The sequence below is a fragment of the Anser brachyrhynchus genome (assembly GCF_964034855.1).
Source record: "Anser brachyrhynchus genome assembly, chromosome: 1".
NCBI classification, from domain to species: Eukaryota; Metazoa; Chordata; class Aves; order Anseriformes; family Anatidae; genus Anser; species Anser brachyrhynchus.
In genome coordinates, this window is record NC_137694.1 from 185,227,624 (window position 1) to 185,250,041 (window position 22,418).

A 22,418-nucleotide genomic window follows, 5' to 3' on the forward strand; every position below is an offset into this window, starting at 1 on the left:
CTGGGACTCTTCAGCCTGGAGAAAAGGGGTGCAGGTGGGAAACATATCAATGCATATAAATACTTGAAGAGAGGATGCAATGAAGAGGTAGCTGGGCTCATTGCAGAGGTGCACAGTGACAGGACAAGAAATAATGGAGACAAATTGAATTACAAGATGTATTTAAACATAAGGAAAAACTGTTTTACTGTAAGGAGCAAGGGCATTGGAATATACGGTCTCCAGAGGTTCCTTCAAACCACAAGTATTCTATGATTGTATGGTTTGCATGAGATCACATTAAAAAAGTGTGAAGAATTAAGAATAAAATGCATTTTAACAATTTCATCTCAAAACCATCCTTTCTCCACTTAGAGACACACAAAAAAACTGGGAAAGTACTAGAATCTTTTCTAATTGTATTATTTATTTCTACCTAAAAGCTGTGAATATTAAATATAAACATGTCTTTGTTTCCTTAACTTCAGAGCTATTAGTTTCATTCCACGGCTTGTACATACGTGTGCATAAACATACATTATCAGGACACTCCATCCTCACACCATTATTTAGAAAAATGTAGCTAACTATTTAAAAAGAGGTGTTTTCAGTATTTTGGTTTCATTTTTGTAATCTTCAGTGCTCAACTCCCTATTTTCTCTAATCACTTGGTGTATTAAAGGATTATATATAGTAGATAAAAATTTTACTTGGATCTCTAAGCATTTTATTTTATCTAAATAACAACTTCTTGGTATTTCACTCCACCAACAATTATCTCTGTATTCTTTCTCAGCTGTTTAGATAAAAGGAATGGCCACTGCAAATGAAAATGGTTTGTCAAATTTACAGTGAAGAAGCAGATAACACAATCTCATTTTTATTTAATCCAGCAGCTCATTAAAACTTTTCTCAGTATCTACTGCATATACTGCAGTAATTAACTTTATAGATAAAGTGGAACCACGACCATATCTAGACCCTAAGAAAGTTGAAAAACAAAACCTGAATTTTTGCTTTATGAATAACATACATTTAAACTGTAAATAAATGCACTGAAATTACTGTCTAAACAGATTAGTCAGGAGCAATTTAGAAAACACATCAGATTAACTGCAAAGTCCTCAGTCTTTGATAAAAGACTGTATTCAGTAGATACTTCTCATATGGTCTGAAATTCAGAGAATACCATGATAAAATACCATGAAGGTGAAAAGAGTTGTATAGCTTTCTTAGCTAGGGAAAGGCTATAGAATTTTACAGAAGCCCTGGCATGCACAACTCTAACTTACCCAGTGCAAAAATCAGACAAGGCTGCACATCTACTTTTAGCTCCATTGAATTTTATTCCCCTCTTTAAATAAGGGAATAAAATGAATATAAATTAAAACAATTGAAAAATTTTTCAATTACTGGTCCTGATCCTTTTTTTTTTTTTTTTTTGGATGTGATTCATGCTTAAATCTCTCCATAACATTACTTTCAACAAATGAAGCTCTATGTGGGAGATATGAGATAGTGCACATAGAAGCATTTTTTTTCTAACTTCCACCAGAGACTGAGATTTACAATGAGATTTACATGAAGGGATCCTATCTTTACACCATATTTATAAACAAGAAAAGAACTATTCTAGAGAATTGCTTTTAGATTAACTTCCTTATAAATTCCAGAATTTTAAACACATTTAATGACTTCACTACGTAAAACAGTGCTGCTTTCACAATTTTAAAATATTTTTTTTAATTTATTTGTACTTTCAAAACAAGAGCTGGTATGTAAGGATCTCTAGTAGACCTCAACAGCAATGACTATTCTTTACAGCTACCCCATTTCTTCTTTTCCTCTCTCATAAAACAAATGGCTCAATGACAGTGCTCACAGATATGTCCAGGAGCTATATAATTTTCAGGAACTACGCAATTCAGGTGAATAACTCCTAGCACATCTAGGCAGCCTGTATACTTATTCCATGAGGGCCACTGTGATGTTGCAGTCCTCCTCCATCCTTGACTAAGGACACATTCACAAGAAGCTGCACTTCCCTTCCACCCCAATATCTGCAGGTTCCTTGCTATGATGCTCAACAAGGTCTGACACTCATGGTGTAAAACATGCGCACGAGGTACCTGGCAGATTGTAAATGAATGATACCAGCTATCATGGATGTTCATTCTGGTGTGGTCTCTTTTTGGTCCCTCTGCAGTTCCTTAGTTTTCTCTAGGCCTAACAACTGTGTGTGTTGTCATCTGTAATGCTGCCTCCTTGCTGCACATTCATGCTTAAAGGTTGTCACAAATTCCTCATGAAAGAAGCTAAAATCCTCTTAACAACAGTTAATTAAAAGTTAATCTCTACTGTTCTTTATATCCAATATAGAGAATATTCTATAGAATATGCTTTTTCCTAATCTACTTCTGAAGCACATTATCTGATCTCAGTGTTGTCCAGTAGCTATTTAGCTACTAGAGCAACTACTTGGAAAGGGCTTTGAGGAAGGTAGGTTTTGATATACCTGATTTGGACTCTAATTCAATATCTTTTCTAATATCATGAGTATCCTGGTGGATTAAGGAATTTCTGATGCTTTAGATTAACACAATATACAAAGATTCAATGTCTTAAACATTCTATTTTAACCAATGATTCAACCACAATACCTGTTGCAGTAAACTTTACTGGTCCTTGTCTTCGGAGAACACAAAGAACAGCAACGTGCCTTCCCCCAGTCAAAGGATAGTGTTAACATTTAACAGTTTCTTGGTTGTTTTCTGCTAATTTAAGTAAGTATCTACACGGGAGAGAAGCTCAGCCACTTGCTCTTTTCTAATGTCCACTTTTGTTTTATTTCAATTTTAAATTATCAGTACAATTCATGAGACTTGCTGCTTCAGTGATCTTTGCTTTGGAACTTTTCTTGTGATGGGTTAATTTTTCATAGTGTGACAATTCCTTTATTTAATCTGAGTGAAGATCACCTAAACCATGCTTCCCTTCCATCTTTGCCTTCTGCATCTGTTTTTTGATGCTTCAGAGTTTCTCACTCTAATTAAGAATTTAACTGAAGGCTAGCATCTACATCGTCAAAAATCTAAAGCTGCATTAGCACAACAGTGTATTTGAGCTGGGGAAAAAAACACGCATGCTTTTAAGAACTACACAATGTTGTACCACAGGAAATAAAAACTTGGGGAGGGGAAAGGATTTGAGTTATTTAGTCATATCTTTGATAAACAAATGCCAGGAACTAGATCCTAACTTAAGACAAGTTAAAGACCTCATGAGTTAATTTCTGAGAGGTTCAATGAAATGACACAAACTAGGAATCATCAAAGACACACCTTTATAGACCCAGACTACAGAATTATAAAGTTAGTTTTTCACAATGCCCAGGACCAAGAGCACTGACCAATCCTAAAACCAAATTAGAAATTACCATTAATGTGTAGGCAAGATAGCAAGTATTGCTGTGCTAGCTGGGATATTCTTGTAAGGAATAAGGTCACATTGATATTAATGTAAACAGATACTTATTTAAAATAAAATGAACAGATACAAATATTTGGTAAAGGAAAAGTACTACGGAGATCCTAATATACACCAAGAGAAATTTCAGCAAGTGCTTCAAATATTTAAAACTAGATGGCTCCAACTATATATACTCCATAGCTAAACATAATTAAATAGCTTCTCCTTTTATATTTTTATCCAAATTCAGATGATAACTTTAGAAATTATTTTTAAATGTTACTTTAATGACCTTCACCCACTAAATAAAACTGATGAGCAATGGGATTCATCTTCTCCACCTTCAGATGTCTAAGTTCTTTCTATTTGTATCCTGCCTGCCTTACTGTAAATGGAGAAATGAGCATACCAGGAAAGAAATTCAACTAATCTATTAGAACTTCACTTAGACTGAGATGAATCACCCTTGCTTAATCTGATAACTCCATTAACTAAAAAAGGATCCCACGATTATCATTAGATTTGGAAGCACGTGTTTTGGACATTCATGTTAAAACAAATTACTCCCATCATTCTTATACTCTCCCTGAATCTGAACGCAGAATTTGTACATTGAGGAGAATCATTTCTTGTTATGATGTAATAAATGGGCAGACTACTAAACTATATTGCCCCTTTACATAATGACCTTCCAAAACAAAACTAAATAAAACAAAACCATAACTGCAAAGCTGCCTATGTAAGCATGCTGCAAAGCCCCTCCAAACTTGGCCAAATCTTATTAAATAGAAGACAAGTCTACAGAGCAAAATTAAGATATGTGTGTAAGTACATGCTAGTGTACTTGTGCTAGCTTGATCTAGTTAGAACCCAAATATTAGCAATGAAGTGACTGTAATGTGAATTTTAGCAATACTAGTTATTTATTTAGCATGTATATCAAGAACCTCTAGAGAGTTTGTCCTCGGATTAACATGCTAGAATTCATGTTGTGACTTTTGCTATTACTGTAAGCCATGAGGCTAGTTTGAAATAAAACAAATATGTTAGAACATACAATTAATCACCCTTTGCTCCTCTTGTGTATTCTATTCAACATCATTTAGCACACAGCCCTCTGTTTTGGAATGGAGTTGAACAACACTGCCAAAGGGGGAATTCTTAGAAGGACTTTATGTATAGAGGGGAAAGAGTGTTTTTTTTTTTTTTATCTTAGCTAGAATAATGAATGACTACTAAACTGCAGAGTAAGTAATTGAAGGATTTCAAAAGCCCAGTGAAAGAGTTACTTAAAGAAAAAAGGCCTGAATTTACTCATTGACACCACTTTGCACTAAAAGCCCACACCAAATATTTCATTTTACTCTTAACCTCAAGCATGTGTTTATCAGCTTCTTGATGATCTCTTATCAATTCTACAGTGGAGAGGTGGGTTGGGCCTGAGAGCTGCAGTTTTGTGAACATGAGAGCTGAAAGTGGATCTAAAAACTATTGTGTAGAAGTGCGAAAATATCTTCTGGCCATCTTACCCCCCCCCCTCCACCCCCATCCAAATTCACTAAAATTGGAGTCTTTCCTATGTAGAAGAAGTGTACATTTTTTATGCATCTTAAAACTGACTGCAGCTTGAAACAGTATGCTCTGTCTTCTTCCAGTGCAGCTAGCTGACTGGATAACAATATCTATAAGCAAAGGTCAGGGTAAAGACCTGTTTATGCACAGCTAAGCACTGACAGAGGAATACTTGCTTTTCTTCAGGTAGAAAGCCAGTTCAGGCATGTCAAGAATTCAAAGTTCAAGACTTAACTGTGAACCATGCTACTTACCAAAGCAACCTCAGACTAATATGAGAAACTTGCTATATAAACTCCAAGATTCTAGCTGGCTCAAAGGAGTGTTGTCTGATTATAAAACATTTAGCTTACAGACCATCAGTTCAAGACAGCACCGTTAAGCAAAAGTGAAGTAACTGTGCATAGGGTACTGTAACCTGCTAATCACAGCAGAAAGCCATCACGCTTTGTACCATGTGAGATCATGTCCACAGAGAAGCCTGCAGTGTGATGAAGATAAAATCTCATTCTGATCTGCTGAAGTTGAGCAATACTCTCATCAGGCAGGACGCATGTTGGATAAACTCCACTGGAAACACTTTGTAGAGGGGGTTAAAAAAAAAAAAAAAGCTGGCTAGTCTTGTTCTACTTTCATTTATGTAAGTATGGAGGTATTTTGCTGGATTATGTAGAACAAACAGAACAGACTAGTGCTAAAGAGAACAGAATAAACAATGCGATTCTAAAAAATATTGCAGCTACACAATATATGCTAAACCTATATATAACAATATTTTGAAGAAGTGGGCATGTGATGTGGTTTCAAACATCAAAAATAAAAATTGGCAAATGAAATTTTTTTAAATTATAAAATGCATTTTTATTTTTAATTTAGCAAGACTGGATTTAAAAGAAAACAAAACACAAATTGAAAATACAAACTAAAAAACTTTATGTGCAGCTTACTTTTAGATTTTTGTTGTTGTTGTTAAAACTTCCCTGGGGTGAAAACTGTTAAGATAACATTGAGATTAACAAGATATACTTTGCAAGAATGTGTGTGGGTGGGAGAAGGAGAGGACTATGTTGAAATATTAAGCAAATAATGTTAATAGAGACTATATGAAAATGCATAACAATACACAGATTTTAAGGGCTGCATCATTCAGTTTTCACTTAATCTTCTTCATATTCTAAACTCCTCAGTTATGTGATTTAAAGGTTCTTCTACCAGTCTTGCAACAGCACCTCTTTATTTCCTTAAGATCTTGAAGGGGAGCAGGGGAGGAATAAGGATCATTTCTAAAATATGCAATTTGGCAGAATGGCACTGACAGGAATGTCATCCAAGTGATATATTCTCTTTCTAGTTTATCCTCACTGAGCTCCAGGTGAGCTTTGCTACTGACTCTACTTGCATGCAAAATCAGTAATAGTTGACAGTTTCTGTAAATTTCCCCATAGATTTCAAAGCCAAAAGTTTTTATAATCATTTAGACTGATCTTCTGTATTTAAAAATATAAAAGTCCATCCAGTAATTTTGTGCTGTATGCAGCTTGACAAGTTTTTGTTTATTTGTTTTTCACTAAGATACCTGTCCTTGAAGACAGTAGGGGAAGAATTCGTCACTTGTCTTGAGATCCTGCTAAGTGCAGTGGATTCATCCTTAAAAGCTGTTTTCCCATTTTGCACTTCCTACCATAGGTGAAATATAGAAACCAAGCATTCAAAAGCTGCCAACAGACCAGAGCAGCTTAGAATCTTTGTTTAGCAAAATTACCATTATTGCCATTTCATGAAACAACAAAATTACACTTCCCAGCTTTTGTGAAAGTTGACAAGATCTACGATCCTTTGAATGAAACATTTAAGCTGTCCAGACTGACATTTTATGAAATTCAGTATTAGCTAAATGTTGAATATGAGTTTTGTCCTGTGTTGCTACATCAAATGCTATGGAAAAAGAAAAAAAAAGTTTATATTACCTCTCTGCAATTATCTTTAGAATGAAATATTCAATCCTGCCATAGCTACACTCATTCTGGAGTCATCAAACAGGAAGACATTGAAATTAAAGTTTAGCCTGGAAAAGAGGAGACTGAGGGGTGACCTCATCAATGTGTATAAATATCTGAGGGGAGGGTGTCGAGAGGATGGAGCCGGTCTCATTTCAGTTGTGCCCAGCAACAGAGCGAAAGGCAACGGGCACAAACTGAAGCACAGGAGGCTGAATATGAGGGGGCACTTCTTTACTGTGAGGGCACTGGCACAGGTTGCCCAGAGAGGTTGCGGAGTCTCCTTCTCTGGAGATATTCAAAACCCACCTGGATGCCATCCTGTGCAATGTGCTCTAGGTGATCCTGCTTGGGAGGGAGGTTGGACCAGATGATCTTCAGAAGTCCCTTCCCACCTCTGCCATTCAGTGGTAAGTGGATAAACTCCTAGGAGCCAGGGAAAATAGGGAGCTAGACTTTCACAGGAGGGAAGGAGAGTTGAGCAGCAACCCAAAAGGGCCTAGTTTTTTTGAGCTTGGACAGGAAACCCGAGCTGTGCTTGATGGCAAACACTTAATCATTCCACACAAACTGAGACAGCTCCAGTGAGAGAGATTCACTTTACATTTCCTATAGCCTAAAGGCTAAAGCAGTTGTGTATGAAATTCCTGTTTAATCTTCCTCAGGCAACAGAGAAAACTGAACACAGGTCTCCAATATCAGCAACAAATACAGTAAGCAGTGACTTATTAAGTGAAAGTGGGACACTGGCAATCTCATGTCCTTTTGTATGTTTAGCATAAAGCCCAAATCGGTCAACATGCTTGAAAAATGTCCCCTTCACCAACTAACCTATAAATCTTGGCGGTGCTGAAAGCTGCCCTGATTAATATTCACATGATTTATGCAATTCTGAATATACATGAAAAGGGCAATGTGGGTAAAATTGGATTAGAATACAGAGCAATTGCTCCTGTGCAACATCTAAATCTAATCATGATCTGAAGACGTTTCATTTTGTCACTGGTTATGGACAGAACCTAAATTTACTATGGCTATAAATTCAGCACTTCACAGATCTACACTTGATTAGTATGAATCCAGAACATAACCCCACTCAACTTGTCCACTGGAGAAACTGCCATTTTGATATTAAATGTGCATTGCTGCATCACCTATCCCTGAGGAAGAAGGCTGAGAACACTTCACTTTTTAGTTTATTGTACATCTTTCAGAAAAAAAATAATAGCTAATGACTAGTTTCCTCTTCATTAGGAACTTCCATCTCTATCCAAGAGGCTCTCAATGCAGTCCTCTCAGGAGGTATGTCTCCTCTAATGATGAGCCAGCCTAAAGGCCACTACTGAGATTAAATCTTGTAGACAGTGAATGAATTCAGCACAAAACCCAGGCAATTGTCAAAATAATACAGAGTACTCCAGTGATTTTTTTTTTAAACCAATTACTGTGCCTTAGGATTCTGAGCTTACAAGGTCTGCCTGAAGATGGGACATCGGAATAGGAAATCCAATACTTTGAGGGCCTTAAAATAAAAATCCTTTAGGTGCACAACAGTTTTAGGGACAGTGAATAATAGCTTGCTATTGGTTATCAGAATCTTATCTTCTATGACTTGCCCTTGAACATCGTAGTAGTAAGTAAAAAAAAAAAATATCTCACTGATTTCACTAATGCAAAACCACAAACCTCTAGGCAGAAAGAGCCTCACTGGGGGCACTGGGCTTTGAATCAGGCTTCAAATGCTTCTTTAAAGGCATCCTTACGATTCCCTCTATAATTATTATGTTCCACCCTAACTACAAAGCTTTAAAGAGGCAGCAAGGTGTGTGGTAACAGCATTCCTACAGACTTGAAGAAAATGCACATTATACAGCAGAGTGACAGAAGTGCCATGCCGGTACTTCAGTTAAAAGTTAGTGAGATTGGAATCCTGGCAAACATTCAGGGAAATGCTGTATCAAGTTGAATGCATTAATGTTTTACTAATGACTTGAACTTAAACAAGCTGAAATCCTTCCTCAGAAAGGGAAAAAAAAATCTGTCTTTTCAAAGAGCTTCCTAAAGGCCTACTGCTAAATGAAATTCTTTCGACTCCTAAAACCAAAAACTAATTAGTTAAATCTGTAAAAGAAAGATTAACTGAAGAAAACCCAAGGGAAAAAAAAGCCACAATAAACTGACTTAAGAAATTCTCATCTAGGCCAAACCCAAACAAAAATCAACACAGGTCAAATTAAGTCATTAATTTACTCTAACAGGATTTTCACTCTGCTTGTATTATTTCTGGCTCTTAACTTCCTCTTCTTAAATTCTTCAATGCCAATTATAAGAACAGGTCGTATAATTTCAGGGTAAATTTGAACAGCATCCAAACACAGTTTGGGTTTATGAAATAAAATGAATGTCTTCCTTTTTCCAGTAAGTACACAAAGAGGTTTGTGAGGCAAGAATGTTCCATATACTGTAAGATTTAGAAAAGCAAAAAGAATACATGAATACTCATGATTCCCAGCAGACTCACTAATCACCTCGCACAATCTTATACTTACTATGTTTTGCTAGACCAAGTCAGAAGACTGCTAACTTCCATAGGAAAACTCTGAAGAATGTTCTCTGTCTTCAACCAGCTCCACTGTGTTGCTGAGGTAATGCTAAGCTAACACATCTGAACTCCTTGCTCTTCATCCCATCTGTTTGGTACTGGGAAGGCTAAATATACAGATTGGTGCCCTTTTCTTCAAGGAGGTTTTTAATCCCTCATCATTCAATGATTATATAAAGTTTCAGTTTCGGCACATTCTCAGTGCCCGCCAGCCCACAGCGAAGATTTGGCAGATGTAAGTTAATTACATAATGTAATACAAATAAGCTTTTGATTCAACACCCTGAACAAGCAATAAAATCCAATGTGCATTTGCTGATACATTGTTATCCTGTTTCTTAAAATAGCAAGAATGTCTTAAATCAAGACGCACAACTTCCAAAACTTTAATGACAAAATACTTCATGTATTTTGTCATTAATGTCTTCAAATCAAAATGTCTTCATTACATTTTATCCATTTTTAATTTGTCTTCATTCTTAGTGTATCTCCAAAGGTTAAGACTCACTAACATTTCTTGGTGGAAAACTGCTTGTAACATATATATGCAGTTTGTCTCAGATGTGTTTATCCCCCTTGTATAAATAGTAATCTATTTTTTAAAGAAATCAAGAAACTTCCCAAACACATTTTACCTGCTGATCAGATGAATCTTTATGGAAATTCTAGGGACACCACACCATTAGTTGACAACTGATGTGATAGTTCACTCATCCTCAACGGTAACTAGAATCCCTCAATGAAACAGTTCACGAGATCAAACAAGCTGAGCTGCTGTGAGCTCATCAACAGGAGTTGGTGTCCCTTCTCTTATTTCATTCTTCTCTAGACCTCTTTGGTCTGTCCCAATCAAAACCATTTGCAGCCAACAACCAATAGTATTTCACAGGCTTATTACAAATCACTTTAGGAATTAGTGTCTTTCTGCAGGTTCTCATGTCACTAGCAATCACTGTTATTCTTGATAGTTCTCATTTCTTCCACTTAAGCCTAATGTGTCTCCTTAATCCCTTTAATTCTCACATTTGGGCCTAATTTTACTGCTCCTTGGCATGCTTCTTTTGCTGCTAACAGGGCCTTATTATGTATCATAATAACCTAAAACCTAAATTATGGATTGTTTTTAACTAAAAAGCCTGCTAAGTATGTATAATGCTAATCTTGAGCGTCATCTCCCTTTCCTCTCACCTGAACAGGCCAAAGAAATCAATGTCATTATTCAGCTCCGTAAAGCAAGTGGGATTCAGTTCCAAGAGCAGAGCTAGTCAATTTTCTTGTGAATGCATTATTCATTAAAAGTCTGGTTATGCAGCACGTGACCTCAGCTAAAAATTATTAAAAAAGTCTACCAGATGATGGTGTCGGGAGATTTCCCTTTTATCCAACCAACCCAACAGCTGGGATGCTCGTTCTACATGGAAGACAAGGCTATTGGCCCTGACTCAAAGAGAACTGGAACCGAAAAACTCCTTGCCCTAAAACTTTGATCTAAACCAACAGCCTAGACGTTATACTGGAATGTACTGCTCCTAATTGGCATATTCAAGACTTCTTATTTTGTGGAACACAGCATTTATTAGCAGAAAAATGAAAAACAGAGGGGGAAAGAGGAGAAAAATTAGACAGAATGTGTTGGCCCTACTGTAGCAGTACTTAGCTGGAAAGTGGAACATCTGAGCACAAGCTATGTTTGAAACACTATTTAAAAATTCATATACATGGGAGGCAAACAGAGAATTAATACAAAACAGGCCAGAATATAAGTGGGGGTATAGTGTTAGAGCACGCTATGGGGAAGATGGGTTCAAATCCTCTGAAATGAAGGAAGGAATTTGATCCAAGTCTTCCACATTTGGACAAAGTGCCCTAACCTCTGCATAAAATGCAATTCACAATACAATTGCCTCTCCTTTCCTAATGCAGAGCAGTACCTCAATTCACCCCTTCAACTACACTCTTTTGCTTTTGTTAAAAAAAAAAAAAATCCAGAACGGGGAGCAGAAGAAAGTTTTGCTGTTGGCAAAAACTACCATTTGAATCCAAATAAATAAAAACAGACAGAAATCTACAAGCAGTTTTCTACATGCACATATAGGGCATAAAGGTGATTTTCAGGTTAGAAACTGAACAAGCAATTCTTTCTAACAGTCTAAAATGCCCGGATAAAGAAACCAACAAAAATGGCACAGAAAACAACAATTTTTTTCCACTGAGTTCAGTAAGGCTGGTATTAGACTTCATGTGTGCCCCATGTAATCATCTCTACACAAAACACATCACCACTCCTACCCACTTTAATAGACCCACTTAGACACTCGTTTTGCTGAGACTGTGCAGCCACATTAACAACCCCCAGTGAAGTAATCTTTTATTTACAGAAAGGTGGGGGTTTTTTTGTATGCTTGCTTGTTTGTTGTTCTTCTTTGGTGTTTTTTTGTTGTTGTTTTTTTTTTTTTTAAGGTAGTATCAAACTACTGTTTAAATCCCCTGGCAATACTTACAGTAAGAAGCGTGACATGTGGAAAATTGTTCGGGCACCAACCTCAAGTATATCCAACAGCAGCAACAAGCCTGGCAACAGACCAGGATCCAATACAGTACTTGGCAAATGACTGAATATCCCGCCAACGTGCCATGCCCCCATTTTTAAGCCAAAGATAAACGTCTTTGACGGTTCCTGCCAAGATGAATATGCCCAAGTGCCACATGGGAGGTCAAGTAAGGTTGCTGCAAGCAATTCCCAATGATATTTTACCAATCTACTTCTTTACAAACTGTCAGATACTGAATACAAAATGTCTGTTCCTACACTGTTATTATAGATCACCCTGGAAAACACTTCAGTGGTATGGCTTTAAAAACAGCACTGACAATGATTTCAATTCTGTAATTATACTCAGGAGTATCAGTTGTTCCCTTGAAAATGAATAAAGCATACCAGAATGGTGAAATTCCTAAAAATGTGTATTTTTTATTTAGTAAAATTAAGGAAGACAGATAAAATAATTTTATTTCGCAAACAATGGATGTTTTCTCTAAGCAGTAGAATAGTGCTTCTTTAATTAATAGTATTTTTTGCATAAATGTATCTGGGAAAGGTCTACAAAGTTTTCCCAGAAATTAGATTTAAAGACTAACTTAAGGGAATTGTTTTTGAAAGATTCTTGCTTCAATGGAGATTTAACCACGTTAGTACAGGAAGATGCAGTGCTGTGTTAAAGCATTTAGGGATCTGTAATGAAAAGTTTAAATGAGATGTAGCTAATGATGTAAATCACCAGTTTCAGTGAGCTTTTGCTTTTCAATGTTTTGGCTTAAAAGTCAGAAAAGCTGCTCCAGGGAGCCTGAAATCAAAAAATGCTTGTTTCTTTCCTTCCCTAGTGATCCTCACATTCCTAAGCCAGCCAAGAGAATCTGTCATTACTTCCCCTTTGAAACCACTCTACTACCCTTGAGGCACTACCACAAGACACCGCTTAGCAGTCCTAAAGAAGCAGTTTTGTGGGGGCTTTTTGTGTTTGGAGGGATCCACTATCACTGAGCTGGGTAAGGGAGGGACAAATTACAGTTCAAATTAAGACTGAACAGAAAACACAGCACCAACTAAGCAAGAGTAGGTCATATTTTAAAAATATTTTGGTGCAGAAGAATAGATTTAGAACAGATGAGTATTTCTTCACTTGAAGAAGGTCTGAATTTGAACAATTCAGGGTTATCTACAGCACCTACATAAAAGAAAGAGTTTTTTCTTATGGGAAGAAAAAGAATGAAGACAACAATGCTGTGACAGTCCCTTACCGAGAAGCACTGCTCTGTAGCTGTCATGCAGCATGCTGCCATAGTACTGGTGCCACAGCTGTAATACCCATTGCTGGCTAGCTGTACTTGGGCAAGGGAATGTATCTGCCCCTGACACTGCCAAATCTGGAAAGCCAATGTCTGAAGTATAGTGTCTGAGCTGGGGTTTGAGTTTAGTGACAACTTTGGAGTATATTTATTTTGTTATATAACATCAGCAGAATCTAGCCAAAAATTTGCCTTAAACCACTTCAGCTAATTTCACATTTGAAATATAGCACAATTCTCTCAATAGCGTGCAACTTCACATTTCACAAATACATCCAGGAATTCAGCTATCCAGTCTGGATTGCCATTTCTTCTTACCTTTCCACTAGGAAAAAAAAAAAAATATTTCCTCTGCCTTCTGGTAGCATTGGCTCCTTTATTTATCACTGAATTAAGTATTTCATAATTTAAACATCAGCATTCACCATTGCCCCATGCTTGCACTTGCTATGAAGTGTTTTTTCTTCACCTCATTAATGGAATGTGGAAACCATTTCTGAGAAAAGATATTCAACATTGACTATTTTGCAACTGCTGTGAAAAACAAAAATCCATATTTTCAGCAAAGTTTTGCTAAAATGGACTCACACACTTCAGTATCAACAGGTCTCCACATGGCCATTTTAAGATCTAAATTCAACGCAAAAGAGAAAGCAAATTGTTAATATCAGCTACGGTAGTTTCTTTCAAAATCTCATACAGATAACCCTGCAAGCAGCAAATGTACTACATCATCTTCTTGTTCTAAGGAAAACAAAAGTGCAATAAATCCACTTTATTGATCATCTTGAGGCTAAATCCCCAAACATGAAGAATTAGAACTAATTCTACCTTTAAAAAATACTAGTGCTGATAAATAGCTGGGCAGCGTTCAATTTATTTTGCTTTTTAATTACCCTTATGAAACAAGCTACTTAAAGTCAGAAAGGCACTATAGCTGTACATATGTAGGTAATTGATGCTGACAATAAGAATCTTTCAGGGCTTAAAATCTCAACTAGTTCTTTTTGATGAAACCTCTAATTTGATTTCAACACAGCAGGCCTATGCTCTCGCTTGTAAACTACAGCCCTAAGGGCCTTCTTTCATTTAGTCTTTCCTTTCTTTTCATATTGAGCACATTTCTGCTCTCTTTAGTTACGCTCAGAAAGTTACCATTGAACAATCATAATTTGTGAGCTATTGTCCCATTTATCTAGCCTGGAGTTTTCCCCCTTGGCCAGTAAGTAAACAAGCACCCCCAGCACCATATTTCATGTTTTCAGATCTTGGGTCATGATTTGGTACACAGTGTGGCATTCACCTCACCTCACTCCTGTTGCGAGCAACTGAACAGGCAAGAGCTGGCAGAGCACTGACTTGGCTATTTTCCCCTCCCTTACACACCTGTTCTGCCCTAACTTGCTTACCACAATTGCTGGCCACATTTAGAGGATAAACAAAATTCCAGATCTACAACAAAATTCACACCGGAGCAGTTTGATGTCTCCTTGTAGCTGCTCTGCCTCCGTGCAATTGCCTGAGGTAACAGACTCAAGCCCCAGTCAGGCAATCATTTAAAAGAGATTGACAAAAGAGCTTCTGGATTTGTTCTCATCAGTCACCGTATGATGAGTGGGGAGGATCAACCATCACATGGAGCTATGGAAAGACATGCTCTTTTTGTCCTATTTCCAGTTCGCAGACTATGAACAAATATTCCAAGACACACAGAACTCTGTTTTACAGGTGGCGCTAGTGGTTTGGGGCAAAATCAATTTTACAGCTCATACTGTTCGAAGAGAGCAGGGACTGGTGTTGTAGCTTCCCCTTGCTGAGGCCCAACAGGACTGGAAGACATAAAATCCTTGGGTCACAAGATCACTTACAGAGTATGGCAGAATTCATCTTAAGTGAAGTACCACTTATTTCATTCACAACATTAGGTGCTGTGTGGTAGCTATCACAAACTTGTTACTACAGCAAAATTCCTGATACAGGAGCAAGAAGTCTGAAGCATGCCATTCTGCTGCAGATGTTGGTAGTCTGTGCTGAGGCTTTCACTCAGCTCTTGTGTGTAGTCTCTTAGAATGATCTGGCTTAAAATCAAAAACAAACAATAATCTTTGTACCACTGAAACTCTGCCAGAATTTACCTGAGCTGTAAAACACTTCCTTTGATGTCTTTCTGAAGAGGGTGGAAATAGAGCTAGATAAATTACTGGCTTTTTCACCTGTTACAGATTCTAAAGACATGGTAATGAATTTGAGTTGTTTCAGATAGACGATTATTAATGTTTTGATCACAACTTCATTCTTTTTAAATAGTTTTATCACCTTTAGGCAAGCAGAAATTCAAAAATATTCTGAAATCAACACAGTTTATTTTTCACTTTGTCAACAAATAGACTCAGGAAAGCAAGGACCATCTAGATAAGCAGTCTGCAAAATGGTAATGTCACAAGTTCTAAAGGCTCTTGTTATCATAATGAATCTTTGTACTATGAAAAATAGCATACTGTTAAAACTGACATGCTGTTACAACTCCTCCAAGTGGAAGCAGATGTGGCAGGACAGTTTTCCGATATGAGAAAAATTCTTGGTATAGAGTTGGAATATACTGAGTTGAATTTGCTTTAACCACAGATTTACCACTGCAAAGTGTGCAAATAGCATGAAGAGAAGTCTCATAAATGTTGGATTCCCAAGGAACATCTCAGTTTTAAGAAAGGATGTTAATCGGACAGTTCACTGAGACAGCAAACTTTCTTCAGCTTTAATTGTTCCCTTCCCATAAAACCTTGAAACATCTCAAGTCTGAGTATTTTTTCACCTACTACAAGAACTTGAAAATTATAAGCAACCATACAGTGACACCTGTCATAAGAAAATGATGGCATTACAAACAAAATATATCACCCTGTGTTCAATTATCTTTACTTAGCTTTCAGTGTTTCTAACCTATGCTTCACTAAAAATAAAATATTTAAGGAAAATAAGCCTACTGTTACAAACTCTTATGTCAATGCTCATTCTCTGAGGTAGCAAGCATGTTTTCAAAAGTCTCTAGAGGAACTGTCTCTTCTGTAGACGTCCAACACAAAGTAAAGGAGAACATGATTTAATAGCCCACTCCCAGCCATGGTGGATGGCGGCAAACTGATCTGTGACAGACAGAACAGATTCCTATTCACTGATCTTAATACTAGCTGTGCTTGTGAAGAAAGCATAAGCTGAGTACACATGAGCTGAAAACAAGCTAGCTTGAAGTACTTTTTTCTAAGTATATTATGAAATCAGCTACAACATTCATAGTCAATTATTCATAGTTATGTATCACATATTATAAAAAGGTATTAAAGTAACATAGTCACCTGTTACCATCCACAGGAATATATGCATTTATGAATATCTGGAAACACTTGATGGAAACAAATAGCCTGTTAATGTGTTTTGTTTACCCTCAAACAGCTCTTTCTTTGTTCTTTAAAACCCAAAAAAAGAACCTTTAATGTTTGTTGTTTGTTTCCTTAAGTGAGTGTGTGCAGTATTCTCAAATTGTTTTCATTCTTTCCTTTTGCAACTTCTAAAACCTTGCAAGATATCATCAGTCACTAGAATTCATCACCTGATGAAGATCAGTGACAAGACACTAAGGATTCTGTTACGCTAAGGAAGTAGAGGCAGAACTTGAACTCAGAAGCTTGAAAGCAAAATGTACAGCAATCTGCCCATATGAATAGAGGAAAGGTGGTCTTGTAACTGGAACCTCTAAAGAGGTAGGCAATCATAAATGTAACCCCGAGTCTGTAAAGTCTCTCAAGATAAAAGGTTTATGACAATTTATGCATAAAGAACCTGGACAGGGAACACAAATGTAAAACTACAGAAAGCCTGGATATCTGAGTAGACTTAGAGAATTTCACTCTCCTCAGTAGCTTGATTGTTTTTTCATTAGACACAATTACCACTTCTTCTAAACCTCTCTTTGTAGTCACCATCAGTAGTCCACAATATGGGAAAGTTAAAAAAAAAAAAATAATAAAAATTCCAGGAGACAACATAGACTTCCTTCAGTGAAATTCAATGTTCGTAAGCTCCTAAAGTATACTTAAACTTCTTCTCTTTTGTGAACAGCAAAAACACATCTTAGAGTACTCACCACCGTCTTCAACCATGAAATGAAAAATGTCACTGGTGGCATTGTCACCCGCTCGTAGAACATAGCATATCTTCATATCATCAATATCAGCTGTAAAGAGTCAGAAAAATACATTTTATTTTAAATGCTTAAGATAGGAAACTTTTTTTTTTGTAGAAAAACATGACATGTATTGAATAGTTTAGCTTCATCAGAAAGAGGTCAAAGCTCTCCAGTAGGGCTCAGGAATTTCAGTATTAACAGAGGTGAAGTTTTAACAGATATCAGTCATTTCCTCTCCTTTTACTTTCCTTTCCCCAGTCCTCTCTTTCATTTAAGATGTATGTACAAACAGAACCAAAAGGAAATGTAAGAATGTAGGCTCAACAGTCAGAATTATTTCATATTTTTTCTGGTGCATTTTCTTAGACAGAGGTGCATCTCCACCAAGATATTGATTCTGTCACTGTTCTTCATCCTGAGAAGTACTGTAGCCTGCTCTAATGGAGAAAATACACTGGGTTTTGCTCCTGTTTCAGCCATGTCTGATAATTAGGGAAGATCTTCAAGCACTGGCTTCAAATTCAGATATCTACCATACAGATGCTAGAAAGGAGGTACAAAGTGTTCTACTCTAAATAACAAGTCACAGGTCACGGGAAACCTGGGGCTGAAATAGCAACAAAACCCAGGTTATTTTCTATGTTGAGTTCTACTCTCCATTCAAGATGTAAGACAAAGTAGTTCACACAACCCACCCCTGCTTCTAGAACTAGATTACTTCTGGCATGTTGCCTGTCTCTAGGATAAGATATTCCTACACATTCTGCAGTACAGAAATCTTAATCTCTTTGGTCCTCCCAAAATGCCCTCTACTTCCTATCAAACTGTTTTCAAATGATATGCCATATAATCTCTATGAACATGCTGTCACAAATAGTGCTTAAACACACTGGCTGTTTTAAGAACCCAAAGACATGCAACTTAAGTAGATAGCCAAGACTTCAGTAACAAAAAAAATATTAAATGCATAATTGTGAATAATCGATTCCAATAAAAAGTGTGCAACAGGTAAATGAACATTTATTAATGTAATGTTTTCTGGTCTCCTTGAGTAGAGACAAGAAACATGTAATATATAAAAACTAATTTTTGTCACTTGTTGGTAAAAATCCAAGTTGGAGGCTACATCAAACAGCATGGGGTAATTTTTATTTCATTCATTTTTAAGAGAAAGTTTTAGAAATTAATAGCATTAAAGTAGGTCTCAAGTACCACCCAAGTTCCATTCCCAAGTGTGTTGGGAAAAACAAGCCCAAAGCACTTTTATTAGAGCTCCTCAATGTCCTCAGTTCCAAAAGTAGCCAGACATCTTCTAAGGCAAACAAGTTAAGAACCCTATCAGCAGGGATATGTCACTAAAGAATCTCTTCTATAAATGTTTGAAAGAAAGTTAAAGATCAAAAATTCACAGGGCTGTAAAGAGGATGCAAACAAATACCTTCTTATGCCAGTGCAGCAAATAAATCTTTCATCCTGCAAACACTTACACAGGTACTTAGCTCTGCCCATGCGGGTAACCTTATCAAAATCAATGGTTCCAACATATATAAAGATAAGCACTTGAGCCAATGTTTGCAGGACCACCTCATCAAAAAAGCCACTCGTCATCAAAAAATCTCTTTTTTGTGGAAAGAATTGCAAAGGAATGACCGGCTTTCTGCTCATTAAGTACACATTTAAAGTCAGTTGAGCAATTTTATACTTTCCTTCCACAGCTGATTAAGTTATGTTAACTATATTAAAGCTGACCTGGTTGTAAGCATAATTCATTGGTGTGCAACTGCACTGCCTACTAAACATTCATATGATATTGGAATTCTCCCCTCACTAGAAATCCAGCAGCTTTCTCTTAGAAAAATAAAAATATCTGCACTAGATCAGGGAATTGCCATTCCATTTAAAAGTCTGCAAAACTGATGCAGTTATTAAAGGCTACATGTATTAACATATAATCTAAGAAAAAAATGTACTTCACAACATAACTCACTCATCTTTCTGAAAACATTTTCCTGAAAAGGAAGATAAAATGCATTATCAGGGATGAATGCTGAGTAAAACCATTGCTTGCAAGGTGCTGTGCATTCAGCTGGAGCAGCCATGTAGGTACCTTTGGCTTGAGGAAGCTACGTGCAGTGCCGAGACACCAACTAAGTTCGATTATTGCCAAGGCAGATTTTTGCTCTCCTCTATCCTTTTCCCGTCTTCCTGGCTCCTCAGCACACCTGGAGGGCTGTGGGATGTGGCCTGGCCCTTATTCACAAACCTACCCATGTGGGACCAGGGTCTCCCAAAACAGCACTCAGGATCATAGGGTGTGCATTCAAAACATTATCCACGCATCAGCTAACAACTTGTTATATACCACTGAACTTCTGTAAATATGAAAGCCTTGGCAGTTTCTTAACAGATTTTTTCCCACTTTTAAACAAATTATCTAATCTTAATGAGTATCTGCCATGAACAGATTCCAGCCCTGACTTGCAGAGATGAATGCTGTGTGATTATGCATACACAATATTCCTTGTATGTATTTTTGTCCTAGGCACTAGAAAATAGAAATTACCACATGACAAGTGTTTGTCTCTGAGCTTTCTCTTCATTTACTATCACCAAATTGTAAATATAAAGCACAAAGAAATAATAATGAAATGAAATTATTGCTTTCAGGTGTAACTTTAAGTAATAGATAGCATAACTTTAAGTAATAGATAGCATTTGAATAAACTTAGGAACTGCTTAATGTATTTTAAGAGTATTTTATTTTGTTACTGTCCCATGCCTCTCTAATTCAGATTATTTTAACAATTAAATATAAAAGAATAACAAGCACCAACTATTTGCAGAATTTGGAAACCTTTTACCAAGCAGTTAATTCCTCCACGCACTAATACCCCTTTTGAGCAATCTCATTTAACTCAATGAGACTCATGAGCTAAAGATTACCTACTGGACTTGTGACAGACATATTTGATGTATACTAATTAGAAAGCCCCACACTGATTGTTCCTGAACAATATACACAACAGGGAACAAATCTCCAGGACATACCACATTCTGCACAACTACATTTTGATTGGGGGCTTTTAGCTTATCTTGCAGTGCTAGGCTAATTTCCTCTCTAGCACTTCAAGTATTGTGGGCAGATACTGAAACACAATCTCAAGGATAAATCAGAAAGCCGTTTGCCAAATAATCCCTCTGCCCCCTCTTTCAGTTACAAGCAATCTGATAAACCGTGCTGCTGAAGCTGCTTGCACAAGGAATCTTGTTTCACCAGTGTTACCTCCTTCAAATCGGTCAGTCTGCATGTTCCACAAAGACAGACCCCAAAACAAGGAATGGGACTGTGAGGTGGTGGCAGAGCATTAGGATGGACTTCGCAAACCACTGAGCATCTCTCAAAACTCAACTGCATATGACCCTAATGGCCTGAACTGACTCCAGAGTTGGCCCAGTTTTGAGTAGGGGTTGGACCAAATGACTTCCAGAGACAACTTCCAAAATATACTGGAAGATTATAAATATGTTTTATGAGGTCCATCAGGACACACAAGTAATGAATCTGGAACTATTCAGTGGTTTGAAAAAGATCCCTCCACATGGCAAAATGGGACCACTAAAAATGGAAAAGATCAAAAAACATAAAGTAACATCAAATTTAATGGTCAGTACAGGAGCATCTCAAAGCCAAAACTAGGGTGCATGGCTGGCTGCAAAATCTGCACTTATGGAAGGCTCATTACGGTTATGACACGAGTCTTATTTACTCTTTCCCTGAACAGTAGATTATTATTTGTCTATTATTACAGCATAAGTATGAAATATGCATAGATTCACTACTCCAGATTTGACAGTACTTTGCACACTAATTACAGAGGGCTACAAGGTGAGGGGCAACAGTGAGCTACCCATGGAGTTTTGAGTATGGAGCTTGGTCAATGAAAGACCTCAGCATCTCACATTACTTCTCAAAAGTGCAGCCTTCTAGGTCCAGCCAAGAATTTTTGTCTCCTTGCCACCCACGACCTCTCCCATACCCAAAACAGCTACAGAGACGAGGGCATCCGAGGAAAAAGGAAAGCAAAAGACAGCGCTCTTTCCCCTGTGACTTTCATTCCCAGGTTATTTTGTTACTTCTAATAACTCCTCTTTCCTTGTCCTCAGCAGATGTATTACCCCTGCATGAGTTTGATGCTTTCTGACTTTCATGCAGCCTTTCTAGACTCTCTGAAGTGCTTGGCCCTGCATTCATAAGACATTTCAACAACTTTGCTTCACAAAATACAAACCTTTATAGAAAGCATTTAGAAAGTAGAGAAGAGAGAATACCACAGAAATACCATACAGATGCTCAGGCATTACTTGCTTAAAAGAGTCAAAATAGAAAATTATTAAAGACGTGTATTTTTCAGAAAAACTCTTCAACTCAACACAAATTAGAAGATCTTGTGCTGATACTGTCAAGGAACCTGTGGAGTTTTGACACTGTCTGGGGATCCTCATCAGCTCTAAAACCAGCTTTCCTTAAGGTTGCAGGCTTCTCACTCAGCTTAGGCACCCTATCTTCCAACCACTCACTGCCCCCCCCAAAACGTGCTATGCAGTGGACTGCTTTCAGGGAATACCTGTTCAGTAATCCTACATTCTCCAAGGTAAGAGAAAACCCATCAAAAAACTGATAATATGTTTATTTGTTCACTCTCTTTCTCTTCTGTCTCTCACTTACTCTGACAACGATGCTCTTAATACTCTTGCAGTTAACTACCAAAGC

General features: G+C 37.1%; 1 protein-coding gene and 1 long non-coding RNA gene across 2 annotated transcripts in view; both read right to left on the reverse strand.

The window, feature by feature from the left end:
- Positions 1–22,418, reverse strand: part of FREM2 (FRAS1 related extracellular matrix 2) — a 129,832-nt gene that overhangs the window by 101,040 nt on the left and 6,374 nt on the right. The window contains exon 2 of the mRNA XM_080603807.1: positions 17,606–17,695. Within this exon, the coding sequence (XP_080459933.1) occupies positions 17,606–17,695 (90 nt within the window). The remainder of the gene's footprint in view (positions 1–17,605; positions 17,696–22,418) is intronic.
- On the reverse strand, positions 2,700–17,599 carry LOC308199524. Its single transcript, XR_013954696.1, has 2 exons — positions 7,326–17,599; positions 2,700–6,954 (listed from the first exon to the last, which is right to left on the reverse strand). It is a non-coding gene; the product is annotated as an uncharacterized lncRNA (long non-coding RNA).